Source organism: Arachis ipaensis, chromosome B05 (genome assembly GCF_000816755.2).
Source record: "Arachis ipaensis cultivar K30076 chromosome B05, Araip1.1, whole genome shotgun sequence".
In the NCBI taxonomy this organism is placed as follows: Eukaryota; Viridiplantae; Streptophyta; class Magnoliopsida; order Fabales; family Fabaceae; genus Arachis; species Arachis ipaensis.
In genome coordinates this window covers 131,377,352-131,402,248 of record NC_029789.2, presented here as the reverse complement: position 1 = coordinate 131,402,248, position 24,897 = coordinate 131,377,352, and the positions used below count along the sequence as shown (strand labels likewise).

Here is a 24,897-nt window from a genome sequence, read left to right as displayed (position 1 = left end):
TGATTAGGGATCCTAAAAGACGTTTCTGCCTCACCCCATCTCCTCTATCCCTAACCCAATCTCCATTCGTCGCATGATCGCCGCACCCCCATCCTCGAGTGAGATTTCGGCTTCCCTCCTCGGTTCTGGCCACATGCAGAGAAGCTATGGCTATCTATGCGATTCGATTCGATCCCAGCATGAGGATGTTGTTCTCTTCGTTGTGTCTGTTCCTTCTCCCCAGGGTTGCTCTGTCTGTTTCTGTGGAGCATACCTCATTCTCCATCTCGATTTCTCGGTTTTGGATAGCAGATGTTGCCACCGCGGTTCAAGAGGTATATGTGGGCTATGGTTCCATTGTCCCCCTGTTCAATCTCTTTCTCGATTCCTTCTCCAGTTTCAATTTCTTTTTTGTGTTAATTGTTGTTGTTTTCTGGATCTATCATTTAATTTTGAGTTGTTTGGTTTCTGATTTAATCATGGTGATTGTTACTTGTTTTTGTAAATCAATGGTTCTCTCCTATGTTTGTGCTGTTGGTGTTTCTGTGAAATAATTTACTTCTTGGGGGGGTTTGCTCATTATAAATTATATAGTTTTCTTTCTGCTGTTGGACTGAAGTTAACTGTAGTGTTTGGTATAGTTGACTGATGAAATTCTCTTTTTGCTTTATTGTGAATTGTCAAATCAACTATATGTGGTAGGTATTTGGTAATTTGCAATAGGTCTCTTCCCATATTGTTTTTGCTCTTTTCCCATGAGTATTTGGTAACTTGTGATATCTTCCTAAATGATGTGTGTAGCCATATCAATCTATATATGCCTATTAGTCTATCTCTATCCTATATGTGAAGCTTACATTGTAAGCTTTAGTGTTTCTTAAATTTGGGAGTTTATAACTCCAACTCATGTGTTTATCTTCTCATCTTAGTTCTGAGTTCTTCTGTGTATATTTTCTACTTTTGGTGTTCTTATCTTTCATATTTTGGGAATGAATAACCGTGTTGATCTGGTGGACAAAATCACTCCGTGGAGAGAATCATGGAAAGTGCATGTTAAAGTTGTGAAGTTGTGGTACCACAAGAATCCTGCTTTGGATCCTTCTCAAAATCTGTTGCATATGGTCTTAATGGATGAGAAGGTGAGTTTTATTTTATGTTAGCATTTCCTTAGGTTGTTGCAAGTTTTCTTTTTTTTTTTTTAATATGCAGAAGGGAAGGTTGGAAACTGATATATTTTTGTTGTTTTATTTTTTTAATCAAGTGTTGTTATGCTGTTTGGATACCTAAATAAGTTAATAAATTCAAAATATGAAGCATTTTTTTTCAACTGCAGTTACACAAGATCCAAGCCACCATTAGATATCAGCTTATATCAAAATTTTCCTTGTCTCTAAATGAAGGGGATGTGTACTTGATGACCCATTTTACAGTTGTACCGAACACTGGTTTGAACAGAGTGACAAAACATCGGTTCAGACTTTTGTTCCAATACAACACCTCTGTTGTTTCTGTGGTATCTCCAAGGATACCTCATTCGGGTCTGTGTTTTGCATCAATAGATGAAATTGATCAAATAACAAAGGACCATAATTTCCTCATTGGTTCGTACAAGTTTCTTGCTCTTCCTTTTTACTATCATAGTATTATGTTTTAAAATGTGTGGTTTCTAATTCAAATTTGTATATGTTTCAATCTAATTATTAGACTTTTTTGGGATTATTACTGGTGTTCGAAAAGAAAGAGATGTGGAATCATATGGGAAGCTGGTCAAAGCAGTGGTGCTAGAAGTCTTTGCTGATGGGTAATATCTCTCTCACTGTCTCCTATATCAGTAGTTATCTTCTATTAATTCTAATTTTTTTCTTCCAGTCTTTATGCTTATAAGAATAAATATATAGTTAGATCCTTTTGATCTTTTGAAACTTATCTGTTCAGCAAAAGGGTACAATGCAATGTGTTTGGAAATGCTTGTGATCTGTTAGAATATGATAAGTTACAAAAATATGCAAGATCTCCCCTGGTTGTCCTCGAGTCTTTTAAAATCAAAGCAATTGAAGGTTAGTTTCACTCATATTCAGCGAATTTTTACTCTAATATTTAGCTTTCTGTTTTTTGACCTTCTAATATAAATATGGTTTGAGGCTAATAGAATAGGATTCTTGCATGCAGGTGGGGTAATCCTACAGAATGTGATAAATGTCTCTAGGTTATTCATTAATCCTGACATTCCTGAGTCTGTTGAGTTCCTAAGCAGGTTAGTTGTGATAAAAATATTGAAAACCTAGAAGCTGCCATGCTTATTTTGTTGGTGTTCATGTATATGTTTTGTGTTATGAAGATTAGTTATTGTATCTTGTGTGTAGATTTAGTGTAGCCAGATATGGATTCTCAAGACTTGTGACCAATGACCTTGGATACTTAGTTTCTAAAGTTGATGGTGATTATTTCAATCCCAAAGAGATCAGTAATATTCAAGATCTTCATTCAGATAATGGGGTACTATTTTAGATTGGCAAACTCTTCATTTAATACTTAAACTTGAATTTCTTAAACATGTGTCTTGGGTTTTGTAATCTGGTTTGTTAATTATTATTGTATAGTATATCATTGTTTTAAAAATTTTACAAGATTCTCATTACTTTGTTATTGGGACAATTAAGGAAGTTATGGATGAACCAGATTGGTGGTACTACACATGTGTGTGTGGTCATGCCGTTGTTGAGCATGAGGATCTCTACCTTTGTGATGCTTGTGGTTCATGTGTTGAGCATGTTATGGTCAAGTGAGCTTCATATGTAACTTTATTTTGGAATAGATTAATTAATAATCTTATGAATTTTTTCTTACTTCTTTGTTATGCGCCACTCTATGTGTTGTTAAGCAAATTTCTTGGTTTTAGTTATGATTCTTGGTTGTTAATTGTGTTAGATATGGGATTCGGGTAAAGATTTAGGCTGCTCGGTGTACTGTTTTGTTTGTTTTGCTTGATAATACGGCAACAAAACTATTTGGAAGAACCTGTTCTGAAGCATTTCTCAGGATAGAAGAAGAATTTCCTGTTGATCCTAGTGTGCTTGCAGTATGAACTCTTTCATACCGAACCTTATTTAATCTTTATTATTTATATTTTGTGTTCAAGTTTATTGATTCTTTTATATTAAACTCCTAAGGTTTGTCGGTCATATTCTCCACAAATGTTTGATCATGCTGTTGGAGAGGAGAATTTTTTCAAGGTTGAAATTGATTCTGCAGTTGATCCAGATTACTCTAGTTGCTTTAAAATTGTAAATGTCTTTAGTCATAATCCGGAACCAGTTGCAGCCGATGATTATAACAATGTATGATTCCTCACCTTATGTTACAACATGTTCATGCAATTGTTTTTTCTGAATCAATGGATTCGATACTTATTGTAACCAACTTATCCCAGGCAATGCTTCATGGTCCCATTTTTCCACCAATCTATGATAGCTACTTGCAGTATGCAACTGGCGAAGATTACAAGACTCAAGTATTGTGTGATAATGCTATTCAATCAGAAACTATTGAAGATATTATCACTGATCTTATTTCACCAAACCACTGTTATTCTGATGCTGAGAATGTATTTTTTCCTCATTTGCAATGAAATTCTTAGATCATTTGTTTTTGTTAGTCTTGTTATATCATACTCGAAAAGTTAGTAAATAATAGTTTTGTAAATTATTTGAAATTTTAAATGCTGTAATCCTTTTTTCTTTGCTGCAGGGTGGTTTCGTTTTTATTCTGGGAACTATATCATCTGTCTTGAAGAATCATAAGTGGTGGTTCTCAACTTGTTTATGTGGTTCTCTTGTGTCAACTAATAAAAATATTTTATCATGTGATCTATGTCAGCTTCAATGCATTGATGCTGTCCGAAGGTGTTTTGTTCTTTCATTTTATTCTATTTTCGTAACTATCTATTATTTCAATGTTAACTCAAATTTTCGTTGTTTTCTCATGCTTTGGAAGGTTCTGCTTGAAGGTTGTAGTGTCTCATTCAAATGGGAACAATATATTTGTTCTTAAAGATCGTGAAGTCGTCCAAATAATAAAGACAAGATGCTCGAGCTTTTTGGATAATCACCCAGAGTTGAGTCAGGTTGTCATCCAATTGTGGTTTTAATTAGTATATAGATATAGATATAGTAACTTTGTTTCTTTTGAAATTCCTAGAGAAAACATAAATTATTATTGATGTATTTGTTAAGTATTTTGTTTTGTTTTTTGTTTTTTGTTTTTTTTTTTTTTTTTTTTTTGGTTTTTAGGGATCTTATTGCAAAGTTGTTCCATTGAAACTCATTTCAAGTCTTTTGCACAAAAAAGTTGTATTCATGGTTGATGCTAGGCCTGTGGGTTATGAGATGAATCGATCTGTGTATATTGTTCAACAAATCTGGGATGATGCCTCTGTTATTAATGTTTTTGAGGCTGCTGCTGAGATGAATGACCATAAGGTTTGTTGTATATTTTTTTTATTTCTTCAATTATTAGTGTTTAAAAATATCAATAACTAAGAGGATTTCAATTTTCTTCAGATTCATGTTCTGGTTGATTCTATGCCTAAAGTTGAAGATGCTGTCAGCCAATGTGGAAGTGATCATGAGGCTGTGGAGGATCTGCATGCTTTTTAGTTTAATGTGTTCACATACTATTTTAAATTGTTGTTTGATTTGTGATACTTAGTGTCTGTTGAATTCTAATATGGATATAATTGTGATATTTATGTATTTAATGAAAGCTCTTTTTGATTACAAGAAAAGAAAATCTTCGTTTATTTGATCAATTTCAAATGAACTGGCTCAATAATTAATTAATTATTACTGTGTTTATAAAAAGAAGAAAAAATTATAATCAGCCAAAAAGATATAAATGCTGGTTAATAAAATGTTTTACATTTACATTTTTAAATATATTCAACCTAAAGTTAAATTTAATTGTTATTAAAAAATATATATCTTGTCTTCATTTAAAAATTTATAACATTTCAAATTGAAATATAAATATGAAAGCCGGTTAACTCCAAATACAAAAATGATTTTGTAGAAGAACTCTGGTATTCATGAAAGGATTTTTTTGTTGACAACGCAGTCAAAAGACAAAATATATTGTAGTTACAACAAGTCCATTATTTTTTATTTTAAATTATCCTCAACGTGTACGTAATAACATGAAAAATTAAAATACATTTATATTTAAAGAATTATTTGTATTTTTTTGTCAATTTATTAAAAAAATAATTAAACTTTAAATTTATTGGTGTACTCTTTTCATGCTCACCTAAAAGATCTTATTTGATTTTAATATTTTTATACTATTTTATTTTTGTTTTGGAGTTCAAGCTAATATTTGAAACTTATAAAAAAAATTTAAAACATAACGAAAAATGCTTCATCTAATTAACAGGTTAGGTTTTTAAACTCAGATCATTCAAATATGATATAGTAAATAAATAGTTCAGATTTAACCAATTAACAAAATGTACAGTACTCCATACTTAATAAGGAGTGTTTAACGATGAGCTTTCATTGTTGCTGATTTTATTTGCTTTTAATTACAATAATATTGGATTAATAAAATATAATTATAATAATCTTCGAATGTTTAATATTGGTTTATTTTGGTTTCATTACTTTGTTCGGTGCTCAATGGGTGTTATGGAACATCAATAGTCATCTTCCTCATAACTTTCTCCTTCCTTACCGAGACCTCAGCCCTATCTTTCTCTTTTCTCCTTTTGCTAGCTGTGGCCACTCTCGGGTTCCTGTCTCTTTCTTCTCTGTGGTTGTTGTGACCCCGATTCGTCACTCAGCATCCTCAACCCGTTTTCTTTATCCCCATGCAGTTCGTGTTTCTGGATCGTTTCTTGGATTATTCGAGTTCTCTCTCTGTCGGAAAACTGTGCATTAAGGTTACCCACTTCGGTCGACATTTTCGGTCCCAAACGTCTCCTCGGAACAGTATTCCTATCATCGTCGTGCTCTCTGTGATTTGTTTCCTTTTGTTTAAAGTAGAATTCTAATTTACTAATTTTTATAATGTAATCTGTTGGTAGATGAAGATGTATAAGAGATCAATTGAGAATGGAGCTAGTTTTGGATCTGAAATTGCAAATGGGTTCCACTAAAAATCGAGATAGGGTCTGTAAATTTGCAACAAAGTTAAGTTAAATAATTTTTCTTCTGAGCTATCTGTGTAGAAACTATGTTCAATTGTGATCGGTTTTTTTTATTTTTCTTACCAGCTGTTTTGGGTCATTCGTTTTATTTCTGACTGTGTTCATGTAGTGAAGGAGAGAACGGATTCAAGTGGGAAGCATGCAAGGGACTATACCGTTTATACAGGGGCTCTTGGGACAGTATACTTGTTTTGATTTGTAGGGTTTTTTCCGTGTTTGGTCTCAGGATAACGGTGTCCTTCAAATCTATGCTAATAAGAATGAAACTAGGATCTCAACATTTCTTCAATTGAAATATCTCCAAAGCCTGTTGTTATTGGGAGCTCTACTATATTTAAAAGATAACAATTTGAAAAAGGGATATCATTTTTTATGTTGATTTCTGTTTCAGGTTAAAAACAAAATTATCCACCACAAAACAAGTGATTTGTTGATTTTGAATTAGTCTGGGCTGGTTTGAAATTTATCTTTTTTTTGGGTGTATTTTTTACTTTCTTTTTCAGCTCTCTTAGAGTTTCAGCTGAGCTCTTGGGCATGATTGATAAAAGTTTGTAGCTTTTATTTTATTTTTATTTGGGTGAATCTTGATCATGTGTTCTATCTCACCACTCATATTGGTGGGGAACAGCATAATTATATAGTCAAAGATATCATGACTCAATAAGTATGGTTGGTTTATAGATAGATAGATAGATAGATAAATGTATGTAGATTCATAGATAGGTTGATATGACATAGCTATATATAGAGGTATGAGTATATGTAATTTAATTAAGTATGGACACATTGAAAGTCATATGTCAATCAATCAATCAATCTATGCAAGGAGTTCAACAGAAACGTATTCTACAAGCTTTGCCTTACAGGGTTGCTCATTTCTCTGCTATAAGTAGTGATGAGGTGATGGAGTATTGTGCTGAACTCTCAGAACCTATCACTTGTTCCTTACTTGGTTCTCTTCTCTTGCATTCCCTTCCATTGAGATAAGACTCAGATCCGACACAGTTTTCTCTTGCCAACATTTTGCTTTCTGTTTTTTTCATCTACATTCTTTCATTTCTGCTATTTATAAGATGAGTCTTGCTATTGATGCTCTTAGAAAAATCTCTCCATGGAAGGAAGCTTGGATTATTGAGGCTAAGATCTTGACCATTTGGGAAGATGCTATGATTGTTAATGAAAATATGCAGAAACTCTTACACATGGTCTTGATGGATAAGCAGGTGAATATGTGTGTGCGTGTGTATGCGCATATGTTCTATCAAAAACTCATTTTTTAGTTAACTAAATTCTGTTTTTTAAAATTCTATATGTGATAATTTTTAGCATGTAATGTCTCATGGTATAATGTTTATAAAGGCTGAGGTGTTTTTTTTCCTGTTTTTTTTTCAGCACCACAAAATCCAAGCAACTGTTGAGGATGATTTGATTGGAACTTTTATTGATCAGTTAAAAGAAGGAGAAGTATTCATTATTTCTGACTTCAAAGTGATACCTAATCGTGGATTGGTCAAGGTTACAAGACATCGATTTCGCATCCTTTTCAAGTGTAGTACATCTGTTGTTGCTGCTGCAAGTACACTCATACCCAACCCTGGTTTAAGCATAACTTCTACGGACCAGATTCTTCAGAAGTGCGTTGATTATGAGTACTTAATAGGTAAGTTTCACTTTTTGAAATATGAACCATTATAAAGGTGTTTAAAATTGAAATTAAAAAAAATTCAACCAAATGTCTCATGGTATTCTATCTGAGGGTTTAATCTTGTCTTCTATAATTTTACTAAACAGATTTTGTTGGGGTCCTTTGTGGATTGAAAAAGAGAAGGGATGTTGAGTGTAATGGAAAGATATTGAAAGTTCTGACCCTTGAAGTTTTTGTTGATGGGTATCAATTATGTTTCTGTTTTTCATCCTTTTTTAAAATACCTTGTGTTTGTTTTTCTTGTTTTTTTACTGCTCTTGAATTATTCTATCGTTGTCTATCCTTTCTTATAATCATTACCCAGGAAGAAAATCTCCTGCAATTTTGTTGGTGATTGTCCTGCTCTTATAGACATGAATACTTTGAAAAGGTACCAGAGACCACCTGTTGTAATTCTGTAATATTTCAAGATCAAAGTCAATGGAGGTGAAGAGTTGTCCATGTTGCACATGTCTCAGTTTGATTTGTTTAAATATTTTTTTATACCAATGAATACCTTATTTGTGAATTAATTTCTTCTTATTGTCTTCTCTAATTTGTAGATAAAGTCAGTCTCCAAAATGTAATCAATATTTCCCGACTTTTGATCAACCCTGATATGTAGGAAGCTGTGAATTTTCTGAATCAGTTAGTTTTATTTAGTTCTCTTTAAGTTTTGCCTGTCTAAACTTGAAATTTGAGCCTCGCTCTCTATCACTCACTCTCTCTCTATCTCTTTCTGTTTCTCTCTTTCTCTTTGTGTCCCTCTATAACTCTCTTCTTGAAATTCTTTTATGCTAATATTAATTTTTTTTTCCTTTTAAATAGATATGGTATTGCGAGCCACCATTTCAGTAGACTTCGTAGTAATGAGGTTGGGGATTTAGTATGTGTAATTGATGATGAATCTTTTGATTGGAAGCTAATACGCACTATTGATAATCTTAAGGCAAACAATGAGGTGCGCACTATTGGTTTTTTAACATGTTTTAGTGCTATGTAAGAAGTACCCATGTTAATTGATTTTTGAAAATTGTAGACATCCCTTGCCGATTCAATTCATAATTTTTTTTTTCCTAATATAGGATGGACAATTCTTTGTGGTTGGAAAAATTAAGGAGATTGTTGAAGATCCGGAGTGGTGGTTTTTTTCTTGTGTTTGCGGTCATCCTATTGTAGGTGATGATAATGTATTCCATTGTCAGTTGTGCAGCAGAGAGGTTCAGCATTTTATGATAAGGTAAATCCAGGTTATGATTTACAAATTTTCTTTCATGTGTTCTGATTCATTAATATAAGTAGCCTTCATGTATTAGCCTCTTCTTGGACTTAGAAATAGGTGAATCTCATATTTACTTTCTTTGTTATAGTTACAGGATTAAGATACTTGTTGAAGACGGTACTTCTCTTGGAATGTTTGTCTTGTTAGACAGCCCAGCCACTAAGCTATTAGGGAGAACCTGTTCTGATGTCTTTTTGTTGTTAGAAGATGAAATCGATGTATGGTTTATCCACTTAGATTTTATTGTTGTATACTCTATGAATAAGTATTTCTTATACTTCATTTTTGTGCACTAATTAGTGATCACTTTTCAATATCTATGACAGAGAATTGAGCACCAATACTGTCCACAGTTTTTTCATAAACTCCTTCGAAAAGAAATTATTTTCAAAGTTCAAGCAAAGAGGATTAGCACTCAGGGTTATTGTAGTACCTTTAAAGTCATCAATGTCATTAGTGATGCACGATTTTTCAACAAACTTCAGGCTGATAAGTGCATCAAGGTTAGTGCTCTTTCTTTATGTTAGATATGGATGAATTGGAGGAATCATTTTTTATATAGAGTTTGTCAATCCCCATTTTTTAATTATTTGGCTGTTGTTTTGAATGGTTTCCTTTACATGCCAACATGATTTTGCCTCATACTTTATAAAATTGGTTGTGTTTAATAATTCATGTTTTCTTTCCAAATTTTAAGGATGTTAGTTCTGATTCGGGCTTTAGCCCAATATTTGAAGACTTCTCTCGGTATGGACAGCTTAGAAGTTATGAGAACCAAGTCATATCTGGTGTTCCAATACAACTTCATAGCATTAAAGAGATGCTTGCTGACATTCTTTGTGATAAGATATATTCTTCTGCATCAAGAAATGTTAGTATTTATGTTTTTGTTTTCAACCATCTGAACTGTGTTTCAAAATGTGTAGTATGATAAAAAAATGTATCATAATATACCAATTATTGTTTCTCTACAGGATCATATTTGTTTTTTGATCGGTGAGATTATTGATGTGCTGAAACATCAGAAGTGGTGGTACTACTGTTGTTTGTGTAATGCACCTGTTTCTCATGTTGGGAATGTATTTTATTGTTATCTGTGTAGAGTTGAGTGTGTTGATGCCATAAGAAGGTATCTATTTTATCTCTCGGAGTTGTTGGTACCAGTTTTCTTTTTGCTTTATTGCATCTTCTGCACATGTTTCTCACTGTATATTTTTTTTCTTTACATTATTTAGGTATCGGATCAAAATTATTGTTTCCCATTCAAATGGCAGCAATATTTTCATACTTGAGGATGATGAGGTGATGCAAGTACTCAAAAAGAGTTGTTCAGACTTTTTGATAGACGAAAGAAAATCCTTCCAAGTAATCATTTTGGTTTTAATTTAATTTAGTTGTCCTTCTTTTCAGTTTAGTATTTATGGTTCAGGTATGTCAATTTTGCTAATGTACCTTTTCTTTTTTTTTTCCTTAGTCAACCGATGATTACACTGTTCCGAATGGGATGATTTCTCAGTTGATGAATAAGAAAATTGTGTTCATAGTGGATCCTAGACCTGTTGGATATGAATTGAACACATCTCTTCATGTTGTTCGTCCAATATGTGATGATGTTGAAATTGTGAAGTTTTTGGAGGATTCCAGCCATGATAATCAACAGCAGGTGATAAGATTATTAACTGAATCTGATGTTGAGTTAGTCAAATTTGTTTCTAATCAGGTCAACCTGAATTGGCTATATTGTTCTGTGTTTTCCATGTGTCATGTGTTAATGGTTACTGATGTTATTTGTTTGTTGTTCAATTTAGAAATTTGATCTGGATCCCTTTGTTCCTCATTTTCCTTTCGAATTTAAGAATCCAGTTCAGTTTCACTCCAATGCAAGCGTTCAGTGTTCATCGAGCTCAAATCCTACAGTGGGTCAAGTTTCACCCATTTCTGTTCTCAACTGGAATTGTTGAGTATTTGTTGACCTAATTCACTTTGATTCTTTATCTCTTTTTAAACTATGTGAACAGTGACAGATATATTCCTACATATGTATCGCTTAAATTTTTTTAGTTTATTTGTTTAATATTTGTTTTATTGCTCTTTAAAGTTTCATCATACCTGGTTTCTTTCTCATCTTTTTTTATTTTATTTTTTTTGTAGCTTCTTCATTCGTTGTTCTTATATTTTGCTCTGTTATTTGTAGACTGTTAACCATGATTTTCATGCAAGAATCTCATCCTCACAAGGTTCGAATTTATTTGGGAGTCATCAGCCTCTCACTATTAGGGAAGAGCTTCGGAGTGCTTTTGGACAATGTGAAAATACTGTCGAGGCTGTTGAAAGGATGGATGAGTGTAGTGGCTAATCATTTGTTACATTACAATATATATAGATATCTATAATATAATTCCAACTCTGTAAAGAATTGTCAGAACTTTGCTTAGTTGTGTTAAGTAGTTGGAAAATTGGTAAAATCTGTTGTCAACATATCTATTTTGTTATGTAATATCAAGTCATTTCTAGAGTTGTGATGCTTATGAAACTTATTGTTCTCTTTCATATATTTAAATTTCTATGTGTGGGTATATTTCTCTGTGTTGTTGAATAAACCATGGTTATTATATATAGACATGTGCTTTGTTTGATATATATATATATGTATGATATATTTTTTTCTACTTACAAGTTATTTAAATGTATGCAATAATATAAATAATGAACCCAAAATCATTGAAAAAATGTATTTCTTTTCAATTGTGTTATAATTTGTACTTATTTCTACTTCCCTTTTTTATACAAAGAAATTCTTTTTTTTTCTGTTAATATAATGAAAAATGAAACATTCTAAATAACTATCACTCTTACATAAATTATTTTACTGATTTTTAAAAAAGAAAAAAAATATATGTGTGTGTGTGTATATTTCCTCTTAATACATTTATAAATAATTAGTGAAAAAAATATTACTTTATGCATTTATAAAGAACAAATATATATAAATATGCATACATATTAGAAAAATAATGAGTCAAATATATGTTAAACAAAATAGAGACAGAATAAAAAAAATTAAAAGAAAGAAGAAAAAGGAAAAAGAGAAAAAAGATTTATAAAAAAAATTAAAAAAAAGATTTGAAACATTAAATTGTAAATTTAGTAATATACATCCCAACAATTTCTTTCTATTCCATTATGCAAACTTTTTCGGTCACATATAATCTTTTCATACTCACATTAATAGATTACATGCTCATATATAATCTTTTCACACTTTTTAAATTTGACCAAGTTAAAAAGGTTAAATGATTTTTGAATTTATTAAAAAAAATTCATGGGATGTATATTACTAAATTTACAGTTTACTCTTTCTCATACTTTTTTTTTTATAAATCTTTTTTCTCTTTTTTCTTCTTCTTCTTTCTTTTAATTTTTAATTTTTTTTATTCTATCTCTATTTTGTTTAACATATATTTGACTCATTATTTTTTTAATATGTATGCATTTTGTTATATATATATATATATATATATATATTTTTGTTATTTATAAATGCATAAAGTAATATTAGATGCATATTCCCTTTTTTTCTTTTTGTTTAACATATTTCCCTTTTTGAAACCCTAACGCTTTGGCTCCTCGACACTCTTCGGCTGAGGGGATCAATCTCGAGCTTCAATGGAACTACCTCAATGTCACTGTGAGTTCATGCTCTTTCTCTCTCTGTATCAAAAGCCTAGCCTTTCTCTCTCTAGGAATCTTTTATTATCCCCCTTCTTTCATGTCTGGTTTTTTATTTTCTTTGCAAATCTATGGTTGATTTTCTCGCGTTCTGCGTTGGGCTCGATTTCGGCAGCTTGTGCAATCGTTTGTGTATGGTGTGGTGAATTTGGATACTAATTTTTAGGTGGAATTGTGCCGCGTTTTTGATCTTCTGCGTTTTGGGGGTAAATTTGAGATTTACGAGTGATTTTAGGTTTTCGGGATGAAGTTAGTTGAGGGGTAAGTTGGGGGAAGGAGGTAGTAATTGGGGGCTTTTTGTCTGTTCTGTTTCGTCTCATTTCGGTTAGAAGTGGGATATTTTATAACAGTTAAGTGAAATTGTGCATAATATTAGATTCTTGGGTTTCGTTGTGGTTTCCTCTTCTCTGTCTCTTAGTGCTTCATTAGGTGTCTCTTAGGTATAACTATGTGCTTTTTGGGTTTCTGATGTACATGGATGAGAGTTTGAATTAGTGCCATCCCGGTTTAAGTTAAGCTTGATCACTTTCATATAACTATAACTTCGATATGCACTGTAAACGAAATGAAGGAGAAAGCTTTTTTAGTGCAGATGTTTTAAAGTTAGTAGATTATAACGTTATGTATAATGAGTAGGTATTTTCTTCTCTTTAAATTTTATTTCCTGTGGATATGGATCCCTTGCAACAAATGGTGGGTTTTGATTATTATGTGTTTACAATCTTTGATGCTTTTATCTTCTGATTGTTAGTTAATCATGTGTTTTCAAAATCAATTTTATGCTTATTAGTTTGTAGGAATTCATCATTAACATTAATTAAACCTATGTTAGTATATTTTCTAACTTCTTTTTCTAATTATGTAGGAAGGTGTTTCTCCTCTGTGATATTAAACATCACATGTCAATTGGTTTACTCATCCACCAAGAATCATGATTTTGAGCTGATTCTTTGATTAATGGGGTCTTCTCTTCTGATGGAGGCAGCAGGCTTGCTAGCAGCGCCCATTTTAATAGTTTCTCTCTCTCTCTCTCTCTCTCTCTCCCTTTAGTAATAAAAGTTATCTTATGTTTGGTATGGTAGGACAAAAATTCACTTATCTTCATATGTTTTCAGGAAGTTGGTAAAGTTTTAAAGTAAGACTTTAATGAATCTCCTTAATGATTTTCTAATCTAGGTTCAGGTTGAAAGAAAATTATCGATGAGAAAAAAAGTGATTAGTTTATTTCAATTGTTGTTGGTTGGTCTCAAATTTGTCCTTTTTTTGGGTGTAGGATTTATTTTGTTTTTCAAATATTTTGAAGTTTCAGCTGACTTCTTTTGCATGATTGATAAAAGTTTGTGTTTTTTATTTGATTTTCATCTGGGTCAATCTTCATAATTGATGGGTTTAAATGAATTTTCTAGAGAAAACTTTCTGATTTATTTGTGAATTGGCTTCTCGAAAATTATGCTCTTGCTAGATCCATTACCTATTAGCGTGATTTTGCCATTTGTGGGCCTTCGTTCGGTTTGCAGTATCATATATTTTGAAGTGTGGTCCTTATTGTTTTCATTTCCCATTATTTGCAGATTGCATTATATAAAATTCATTTTTTCATAGGTATTGAAGTTTCATTCTGGTTTTACTTATGTGGTGGAGAAAGATAATTGATATATTTAATATTTAATTTTCTTCTTCTTTTTTTCTTGGTTTGTGGGTTAATTAGAAACTTCATTCTACAGTACATATAAACAATTAATATCTACACAAAGTTTACTTTTTTTTTATGTTATAAAAGTTATTGATTCCGTCGATATAAGAAAAAAGGAAATATTAGTTTAAAAAATTGTTAGGAAGATTTTATTACTAAAAAAAAATTTTACTGATAAAATTATTAACAATAATTAATTTTTCTTTTAACAAGTTTCAAATTTAAGAGGAAGAACCATATTTTTTTATAAAAAAATAAATGCATTCTTACTTATTTTTTTATTTATAGTTGTTAATTTGTATGTTAATCTGTTTTATATTGCATACAATTTTCGTTAAGTAATTATTTCTTTCATTTTTTTTTGTGATTTTCCATCATTTTTTTCTCTAATTATCAATAGAAAATAAAAATGAAAAAATTTGTGAAAATTAGTTAAACTTTGGGACACATAAAATTTATTGATATCAAAAATTCTGAAATGAATAGAAAAAATTATATTACGATATATTTTTCTCAATATTTAGTTATTTTTAGCTATCATAAATATTAAAAAAAATTTCTGATTAATAATTATGAAATTAATTGTATTGTCTAATGATTCATTTCTCATAACCGTTCTTTTAGTGTCATTTATTTTTAATGAATTATCTATATTATTTTAATTATAATCTTATATCTTCTATTAGTATTTTTAGTTGTTTAACGCTACCAAGGAAATATTAAAAGACCAAATGTGTCTCTCTCTTCTCCCACCCCCTCCCTACCCCCCACACACACGCAATAAAAAAACAAAGTTCACAAACAAGACACACACACGCGAAAAAAAAAAGAAGGTCAAAAAGAAGAGCTAACGTCGTCACCGTCCATCCTCTCCCTCTGGGGTCTCAGCTTACTCAACCCAGAAAGACACCGTCCTACTTTTTGCAGCGTTAAACCTCAAATAATCCTACAAGCTACAAACTTGTCGTCATCTCCAGTGGTCTCGGCGTCTCCATTTCTTTGAACAGGTAAATTTTCTGACAATCGAATAACAAGTTAAGGTTTTGCCCTAACTGTTGCAGTCCCAACATAATCTTCTCTTCACTTTTTTTTCTTTTGCTTTTCTTTTCATTTTTGGTATCTTTCCTTTCGGTGATTTCATCAACTAAAGTTTTGTCTTCTGAAAATATCTAGTTAATACATTTATGTGAATAGCCTCGGTTCAAGTATGCTTTCTGAGTATTTTTTTGACTGATACTCAAATCTTTGTTGCTCTCGCATCTTGCTGAGTCTTAACTTGAACCAATATAAGAGATTGTCATATATTTTGGCATGCATGTATCATTCAAGGAGACGTTCTTCCCCGATTTAAAAAGAAAGAAAGAAATTTTTGATTTCTGAAACAACTGATCTCTGATACTTGGATATGTCAAATGTCTGATTCTTATTAAGTTCTTTTTTTTATGCTTTTTGTTAGCAGATTGTCACACGTGGGTAGCTGCTACTTTTGTTAATTATCTTGATTAGGAAGCTACATTTAAGGTAACATACTATAATGTAAGTTATTAACATGAGAGAAGTTCAAAGGATAATAACAGGAAGCTATTTTTTTTTTGTTAATTTCTTTTTAGCAAGTTAATTAATTCAGTTTCAGTGAGGTTGTATTGGCCGTGTGAAATTCGGTAATTTTGGTATTACTATATTGTATCCAATAAGAAAAAATATTAAGCAGATAATTTAAAACATTTTTAAGAGTAAAAAAAAGAAAATCGTATTTATAATTTTTTAATACTGATTCTGTTCTTTTATATTTTAATATTGATCTAATTTTTGTATATTTTCTTTTTTTCATATCGTTTGTAATGCATATTCAAATTAACAAATTCATGATTCATGATTGTTTCATTAAATTATTATTAGTATTAGTGGTTAGCTTTCTGAAACTTTTCAACATTATAATTAGCATTAGTAGAAATTTAATTTAGTAGAATAAATAATCATATTTTTGTTCGTCTATTTCTTCTTTTGTTTATGAATGGTTGCTATTCCTTCTTTATGTTTGTTCTTTATGTTTCTCGATTCAATTTTATCACCTGTTTTTCTTGAATTGGTTGAAATCTCTTATTAGGGTTTACTTTATTATAATGCTCTCTTTTGCAGTAAGAGACAAGATCTTTTCTTTCTTCTTGAATCTTTATACCAAGTCTCTCTATTTGATAAGTCTGAATGGCGATGGATGCCAATAGAGAAGATCCAAATAGGCATGGTGCTGAGCATTAGAGAAGATGTTTTCTTTGCTGCATTTTCAATTCGATTGAAGTCTCATTTACTTTTCCATTTAATATATTTCAGATTAACTTTTGAAAATTTTAATGTCAATTAAATATCGATGTTATGCCATCTATAATTTTTTTTTTAAATTCTTACTCAGATATTTTTCATGTTGTAATTTAATTTTATTGGCTTCTCATTTATATGTAGGCCAGATTTCAGAAGTTGTTGTAATCTGTAAAATATGTTGTGTAGTAGTTTTCCAACGTGGTCTCTTGGGTATTTTTCATTAATGTGCTTTTAGTTTGTTACTATTTTTTTCTATGGTTAGTTAGTTGTTTTCTTGGTTAAAAGTCTCAGTCTTAAATTCTAATCGTACCATTATGTGCTAATAGGAGATTTTTAGCAACCCAGCAATACTGGCCCAACGAAAAAGAACTGGTTTTTAGATTTCGCATTTTCAGTAAGCAGGTAACGAAATATATAATGTTTTTTAATGCAAAAGATTAGTTTTGATAAATTATCAATGTCCATTCAAAATAAATAATATAATGTTTACTAATCATACATATATTCATACTGACTTTAAAGATTCAACATTTATTAATACCTGAAAAGATGATTCGAAGTTCATGTACATGATTTGGTTTTAGAATCCTTCAAGATAACAGAAATTTATTTTTCATTGTTGAAATCTCTCAGTTTTGTCTTTGATTCTTAATAAGCTTGATGGCCAATGTGCAGTTTTGGCCAATAGTATCAATCTCAACTAATTAGATTCCTGATTTGACTTTATGTTCTTTAATTTGTTATTTTCTACTATTTTCTGCATGTGTGAGAGTGATTGCTTTGCCCCTTTGTCCCTTTTCTATGGATATTTTGTTTAAATTCATTGAGCTGTTTACTGAACTAGAATCTTCTCATTTATTTATTCTAAAGCTTTCTTTTCATTATAATGTTAGTTTATTTACGTGATTATTGTTCTATTGTGTGCTCAGTTGATAATAATGGTAGATTTAAAATACCTCTCTTTTGCTAAATAATTAGGTAAAATTATGTGAAGTTTTTTTAGCATATTTTGTTACACATGAATTAACTTTGGGAAGAAATTTGAATATAGGGTGACAGAGCTCTTCCCCCAAATTTTGTTTCAACTCATGGGGAACGATTAGGGCCAATATTCTATGTCATTAACGAGTTAGATAATTGTTTATCGCTGGAGGTGATCAAAAAGAATGATCAGTTGTTCATAACTGACTCCTCATTTGAACAGATTAGAACTTTCTATCTTATCGATAAAGGGGCATCTGTTCAATTTAGGAATGTCGGTTTTGGAATTTTTTTATTTCATTGTGGGATAAGGACAACCAATCCATCCAAGTTCACCTTGATCCTAACTGCTATGTTCCTGAGCTAATGGACCCAGAGACACCTGATAATATATCAAGAGTGTTCCACATAAAGTATACCAGGATGGATGAGGACTCATCAGCTGATGTGATTGTTCTATCTGGATCTGAACCATCAGATGATCAGTTTTCATCAGATGGTGATGAAAACAATGATTAAGATGGAGCACTGGTAGGGGATAATCCACATAATCCGATAGATTTGTCTAGTGGCAGCAGTTTATCATTGGAGGTCGATGAACACATTAACGCGTCAAATGAATTGGCTGATCCTAGGTAATGCTAGATGTAACTTTTTTCCTTGTGTTTTGGATTTTAATATCATGGGATAGCTTGCTATTTTTTAGTGTGGTGACTAAGATTCATATTATCCTGAATTAGATATGCTCCAGAGGTTTCTTATAAAAAGAAGATCACAGCTTCGGATCTCGGACAATCTAGATTGGTAACTTGATCTCAAAAGAGTGTTTTCTTTTTTTTTCCTGCAAGCTTATTTGATGTTCTTCCTAAATCTGCTATTCATTGTGTATGAAAATATTATGTTTATGTTAACTATGAATTATTCGTTGCAGTATTTGGCTTCAAAATTTGTTGTGTATCTTAAATCATCTGGAGATGGTTCGATTTGGACGATCACCGGTCCAGATTCCAATGTAGAGAAGAATGTGTTCTTTTTTCACTTACTGAATAGTGAAGGAAGACGTGGAGAATGAAAATTTGGGGTCGGATGGAGTGAATGTTGTAGAATATACAATTTAAAGGAGGGTGATATCATTACTTTCAAACTCAGCTTGATAGCTAACCGCCAGATAGAGTTATCGATTCAGCGACGTTAGGCCTCCTATGTATAACTCTATTTGATGGATATTTTGAATTATATGTTAAGTTGTCTTGGACATATTTTATTTTTTGTTTAATGAACAAATTTATATATGTTGTATATATTTTGTTTTGCTATTAGTAAGTATCTTGACGTTATGTGTTTTTAAGATAATACGTAATAGTAAATTACATCTCTATTGAACTTCTTTTTTTTTTTTTTATTGTCTACCAATTATTTGAATATTTTATTATCTTACAAAATATGTTATACTATTTATTGACATATTGAATAATTGTTGTAATTTATTTTTTTATTTTAGTGTAATGATAATTTTATAATTATCCAAAATTAATACAACATATCTATTTTTATAGAATACATTTTAATTAGGAAAAGTCTAGGGGGCCAGCAACTTTTCCAAATTCTGGCCAGCATGTAACCAGCAAGAAAAAGTGAGTCATTGGATGAAATCTCACACCAATCTCACACCATTAAAACCATCATTGATAGCTATTTGATGGCTACAAATGCCAAAAATTGTTAACCCCTAGCACTCCTCTTTTAATTATATTCTTAGTATTTTTCTTAAAAAGGTTTAAATTTCGTGAATTCCGTACAATGTACGGATTATCACGCCAGTAAGTACACGACAACACAACAGAACATAATTTTAACCTCTATGTTGCTAAGGTTACCGGAGCAATCTATAATAGGAAATGAAGTGGAGTGTTGCCTTCTCAAAACTCATAACTCATCTGAGCCACAGAGCCGGTGACCAGTGCTTGTTTGTTTTTGTTAGTTGCGATGTCTATCGACCTCAAACTCTCGCGCTTCAATCGTATTTATCGCCCTTCGGTAACGCTCTCTCTCTCTCTCTCTCTCAAATGTTCTTAATCGATTATGATTAGGAATTTGACTTCAGGAAGCACTGGAAGGCAAAATCATCATTAAAACGCAGTCTTCAATTTCCCACTATGGAATTCGCCTTACTCTCAAAGGATCCGTCAACATGCAGGTTCACCCTTCTCTTTCGCTACACTAAAAAGACGCAAACTTTATAGTTAGTATTTTATTGAAGCTTTAATTCATGGTTTTGTTGGACTTATTGTTGTGTATGGTGAAGGTTCGTGGAGGATCAGCTGGGGTTGTTGAGTCACTCTATGGAGTTATTAAGCCAATCCCTATTTTGTAAGTTTGTTTCTTGTTTTCTTACTGTGTAATTTGACAAGCAGAGTGTCAATTTTATTGATGTTGTTGATTTTCTTTTCCTTTCAAAATATGGCAAATAGTGTTATTGATTTATTGCTTCCTTGTCTAAACAAAATAACAAATTGTAAATGATTTCTACCTTATTCATTTTTGCATATATGATCTTTCTCGATGAGCCAACCGTAATGCATAACCTTGTAATTATAGATTTGCAGATCAGTCTGCTTATTTGGGATTTGATTCAGTTTCTATGTGACTGTGATTAACTTACCGGTCTTTGACTAGGTAAATCTTCATGAGAGACGATACTTAATATATATATATATAAAACAAGAAGATAGTAATGATAAGAAGAATTCATGAGAGTACATTGTATCATCTATTGTTTTCTTTTTGATGGTGAAATTGGGTGGCATTTCTGTTGGTCCCAGATTTATTTGGGGCTAACATTAGTCCTCTAAGTTTGCTTTTAATTTTAGCTGTTAGGTTGTTTACTTTTAGATCCAACAGTGTGTAACTCAACTTGTATTTATGCTTTTAAAATTGGCAAATTATCCCTGTAATTTGTTAATTTTGCGAGTAAACACCCAATTTGGTCCATGTATATCTTCCTAGAGGACAATGCGACCCATGACAAAAAAAAAGGGATAATTTGGCCCTTGATCCTGTTTGTCGTGAGACAACATAACCCTTTTTGTGAAATCCACCAAACTTTCCTAGCTGGCTTGTTATTGTGATGAAATGACCATTTAAGTGCCGTGCTAGAGGGGGATTAGGATTGGTCAGGACCAATTTGTCACTCATGACCCCACTACCACCACCCTCCACCTCCACCTAAACCCCTCGCCCTCAGCACGGCACAACCCCACCGCCTCTGCCTCCGATGGGTCTTAAACTGTCATCGCTGCCTCTGCTGAAATTTGTGATCTCCAAAATTCTGAAAGACTTAATGTTTGATTTGATTTTCAAATTATTATTAAACTTAAATGGCACAATAAAACATTGAGTTTATAATTGTAAATAACATTATTGGGATATATTGTAATTGAAAAGAGTTACATTCAATATTGCAATAATGAGTTAATTTTTTTTTTTTTTTTTGCAAATAAAAAAGTTTAAATGCTTTAGATGAAAACTAGGAAATGAATATTTCCACTCCAATTTGGATATTGCCACTCCAATTTTGATAATCCCACTTCTTTTTTCCACAAATTCATAAAAATATACAATGCAAAAGAATCATGTGTGGAGTGGCATTATCAAAAATGGAAGTGGCATTATCATTTCCCTAAAAACTAGTTGGGACCAACATAAACGCCATCGTGAAGTTGGTTGATAACAATTATGCTTTGCATGATCACTTTCATTCAAGCTGATACTTTGCTAATAGCACTCATAAGGAATTTCTGGTGTTACAGAGAGGAAAATATGAAACTTGTTATGACTAACTTGTAAACAGGAATAGGACCATCGAGGTTAAACCTTCTGGAAAGATTGCTTCGGGCACAACAGAGGTAATATATCATTAGTGAATGAATAGAAGTTTCTATTTATTACAGTTTTGTCTTTTAGACTACTTATCTTATTAAGGCATGATATCTAGTATCAGCTGTCAAGTGGATAAGATATTGAGCTAGCCCATTGTGTTTTGTTTCCCAAAGAGGTGGGCCTGGTGCATGAGGTTCTTGTTTTGGGGATAGAGGAATTTAACTTGATAAAAAAGATAAGCATAACCATATGTGATTCTGCAGAGGTTTTCTCATAATTATGGTAAAGTTCAGTTAAATATCTGATTTCTAGACTTGCAACCATCTGGAAGATTAGGCTTTTAAGAAGCTGTTTTGTTATATGATTTTACCCCTTAATGAGTGTCTTGTCTCATCTGGATTTACTTTCTCATTTTTGCCAAAAATATGATACTGTCCTACGAAACAAATCTGATCTCACTGTTCGAATAACATAGTTGGATTTGTTCTTGCAGTTCCTGTCTTAAGTTGGCTTTTCTGAACAAAATAATATTGTGAAATACTATAATGTTCTTTTGAGTGAAAATTTAGTACCATATTTGACAGGTTTTCCTATTAATTTGATTTAACCTAGTTCACTGTGTTCATATTCATTTAAAGGTTTGCAATCTTGTCGCAGATACCATTTTCAGTGACCCTTAGACAGCAAGGTGAAAATTTGGAAAAGTTTTATGAGACTTTCCATGGGGCAAATATAAGTATCCAGGTAATGTAATGGAAGATGCTTTCTTAGCCAACTGATCTACACGATTAAATTTTCACCACCATTCCTACTATTGATTATTATCTCTCTTTTTGACATTTGGTAAAGAAGTTGGCTTTGATCTTAATCAAGGTTGAATATTTTTACACTAATAAGGTTTGGTGATGCCATATGGTTCACTGATGGTGTAAATTCTTAGAATTGAAAATTGATCAAAATTAACTCATTTTACACGTGTAAGTCTCTGTTTTATTTATTTAACTTATCAACTAATTTCGACAGTTGGTGATTGATAGCCTTTATAGTATTTGGTGACTGTAGATGTGACTCGCGGATACTTACATAAATCTTTGTCAACAACAATGGAGTTCATTGTTGAAAGTGATAAAGGTATAAGTTCGTTGCAATCAAATGTTCTGTTTTTATACATTTATTCACGTAAGCATGATTAAACTACTAGTATTTCTTTTGTTTGTGGATTTTTTCAGCTGATCTTCTACAACGGCCAATTCCTCCAGAAATGGTCATCTTCTACATAACCCAGGACACTCAACGACACTCTCTACTTCCTGAATTAAAATCTGGTGTGTTGTTCTTTTATTTAAGGGTATACTTTCTACTCAGGCTTCGTTAAAACCATTTATCTTATTGTTTTCACATTTCTCATTTACTGTGGCAGATATTAACTTGCTTGTGTTTGTTGGTAATAAACTTGAATAATAGTATTTGCAAACATTTTAATGGAAAAAATCATGAGGTTAATGCTGATGTATTGTTGAATAGGTGGATTTCGGGTGATGGGGAAGATCTCTTCTCAGTGTTCTTTGGCTGGTCCTATTAGTGGTGAGTTAACTGTAGAAACATCTGCAGTTCCGATTCACTCAATCGACATTCAGTTGTTTCGTGTTGAGTCCATTCTTCTTGGGGAGAAAATTGCAACTGAAACATCTTTGATACAAACGACCCAGGCAAGTGATACAAATTTAAGAGCATTTGAAATTAAAACAATGTTTTAACTCCCTTTCCATTTATCAGATAGCAGATGGAGATGTATGCCATAATTTGACTATGCCTATCTATGTAATACTTCCACGGCTTCTGACGTGTCCAACAACTTTTGCTGGGTAAGTGTCTTGTTCTTGATAATTTCCATTCAGTGTATTGCACAATAGTAATTGTTGCATTTTTTTGCATGTGATGTGCTCAAGGATACTCAGTAAACTATATTTCCATTTCATAAATAACCTTATAATAAATTGTTTCTTATTTGTTTGCGAAAATTCTTGGATCCTACACTCCAAATCTTGATGGCTCGATGTCTATTGTTTTATTTTATTCTTTCTCTATTTCCATGCAGTCCCTTCTCAATTGAGTTCAAAGTTGCCATTGTCATAAGTTTTCAGTCAGACCTATCTCAAGTGCATAAGAAGACTGACTCCAGAACTCCAAAACTTTGGGTAAATTCAGTTCCATTTTCCCCAAATGGCAGTTCATTTATCATTTAGTGTTCTTCACTTTATTAAGGATCCTTTTGTTTTCCAATTTCCTTTATGAAATTTCAGCTAGCAATGGAAACATTGCCGCTCGAGTTGGTCCGGACAAAGTAAGGTTGTGTATAAGAATGCACCAAGCTATAGCAGGCAGGAAGTGGATATATTGTTTGATATAACATTTGAGTTGGTTTCGAGTGAATTGGCTTTCCATTTCATGTAATGTAACTTCCCAAGATTTGGAACAGTGATGCACACTGGAAAAGTCTCATGTATACTTTACAGGTGTTGATTACAACCATATGAACTATATTAAGACCTGCACGATACGTGGAGAGTTAAATTAATTATATTATATAGTATAAATTTAAAATGCTATATATATTACTTAAGAATATATTAAATAATATGTAAATTAATATTAAACTTAGAAATTAATTTGTAAGAAATATTGTACAATATATTTATTTAATTTGACAATTTATATATGATTCAATAATATTATTATTCAACAAAAAAATATATCCAAATAAGTGATGATATTTAATTTTTAAATTTTATTTTTTATGAATCATGACAACATGTATTTTCAATAATATTGTTATAACTAAATAATATTAAAAATATAAATTGTTAAAAGAAAAAAAAATGATATATAGACGACAAAAATACTATAATTTATAGATACAATTACACAAAGAAATAAAAAAATTAACGAATGTAATCACACAACCAATTAAAAAAAACTATGGTCATTTATCAAATTCTAGTTGTGCAAAAAATTAGTGAGAATGAAGAGGAAGAAAGAGAAAGATGTGGGAAATTATGTGAGAGGAGATAAAAAAAATGTGTGAAAGGAATGTTGATTTATATAATAAATATAAGAACGAGTGATGAGTATGAAAGGAGAAGAAAATGAAT

The 24,897-nt window shown here is 31.5% G+C and overlaps 3 protein-coding genes and 2 long non-coding RNA genes across 5 annotated transcripts; all 5 read left to right on the top strand.

The window, feature by feature from the left end:
• Positions 7–3,009, top strand: LOC107642085 (replication protein A 70 kDa DNA-binding subunit A-like). The gene is made up of 8 exons (XM_016345401.2): positions 7–1,118; positions 1,313–1,580; positions 1,684–1,780; positions 1,915–2,036; positions 2,149–2,233; positions 2,343–2,475; positions 2,640–2,761; positions 2,908–3,009. The coding sequence occupies exons 1-8, from the start codon at positions 969–971 to the stop codon at positions 2,930–2,932; spliced, it is 1,002 nt and encodes a 333-aa protein (XP_016200887.1). The 5' UTR covers positions 7–968; the 3' UTR covers positions 2,933–3,009.
• Positions 2,952–4,744, top strand: LOC107642086. Its single transcript, XM_016345406.2, has 7 exons — positions 2,952–3,058; positions 3,150–3,317; positions 3,410–3,583; positions 3,727–3,881; positions 3,973–4,102; positions 4,269–4,457; positions 4,539–4,744. The coding sequence occupies exons 2-7, from the start codon at positions 3,174–3,176 to the stop codon at positions 4,632–4,634; spliced, it is 888 nt and encodes a 295-aa protein (XP_016200892.1). The 5' UTR covers positions 2,952–3,058; positions 3,150–3,173; the 3' UTR covers positions 4,635–4,744.
• LOC110262547 lies at positions 12,721–14,409 on the top strand. The gene is made up of 2 exons (XR_002347209.1): positions 12,721–12,832; positions 13,739–14,409. It is a non-coding gene; the product is annotated as an uncharacterized LOC110262547 (long non-coding RNA).
• LOC110262546 lies at positions 15,114–19,130 on the top strand. Its single transcript, XR_002347208.1, has 5 exons — positions 15,114–15,573; positions 16,026–16,087; positions 17,937–18,501; positions 18,607–18,670; positions 18,798–19,130. It is a non-coding gene; the product is annotated as an uncharacterized LOC110262546 (long non-coding RNA).
• Positions 19,723–24,326, top strand: LOC107644189 (Down syndrome critical region protein 3 homolog). Its single transcript, XM_016347994.2, has 11 exons — positions 19,723–19,903; positions 19,971–20,063; positions 20,172–20,236; positions 21,717–21,771; positions 22,403–22,489; positions 22,792–22,876; positions 22,975–23,070; positions 23,270–23,454; positions 23,522–23,610; positions 23,844–23,943; positions 24,049–24,326. Exons 1-11 carry the CDS (start codon positions 19,853–19,855, stop codon positions 24,091–24,093), a joined length of 951 nt encoding a protein of 316 aa, XP_016203480.1. The 5' UTR covers positions 19,723–19,852; the 3' UTR covers positions 24,094–24,326.

Coding starts and splice junctions, on each gene's coding strand:
- LOC107644189 (XM_016347994.2), top strand. CDS start 19,853: ATGTCTATCGACCTCAAACTCTCGCGCTTCAATCGTATTTATCGCCCT. Junction 20,237..21,716: donor ATTAAGCCAATCCCTATTTT/GTAAGTTTGTTT, acceptor ACTTGTAAACAG/GAATAGGACCATCGAGGTTA. Junction 23,455..23,521: donor CTTTGATACAAACGACCCAG/GCAAGTGATACA, acceptor TCCATTTATCAG/ATAGCAGATGGAGATGTATG.
- LOC107642085 (XM_016345401.2), top strand. CDS start 969: ATGAATAACCGTGTTGATCTGGTGGACAAAATCACTCCGTGGAGAGAA. Junction 2,037..2,148: donor TAAAATCAAAGCAATTGAAG/GTTAGTTTCACT, acceptor TCTTGCATGCAG/GTGGGGTAATCCTACAGAAT. Junction 2,234..2,342: donor TCTGTTGAGTTCCTAAGCAG/GTTAGTTGTGAT, acceptor TCTTGTGTGTAG/ATTTAGTGTAGCCAGATATG.
- LOC107642086 (XM_016345406.2), top strand. CDS start 3,174: ATGTTTGATCATGCTGTTGGAGAGGAGAATTTTTTCAAGGTTGAAATT. Junction 3,318..3,409: donor CAGCCGATGATTATAACAAT/GTATGATTCCTC, acceptor AACTTATCCCAG/GCAATGCTTCATGGTCCCAT. Junction 4,103..4,268: donor ATCACCCAGAGTTGAGTCAG/GTTGTCATCCAA, acceptor TTTGGTTTTTAG/GGATCTTATTGCAAAGTTGT.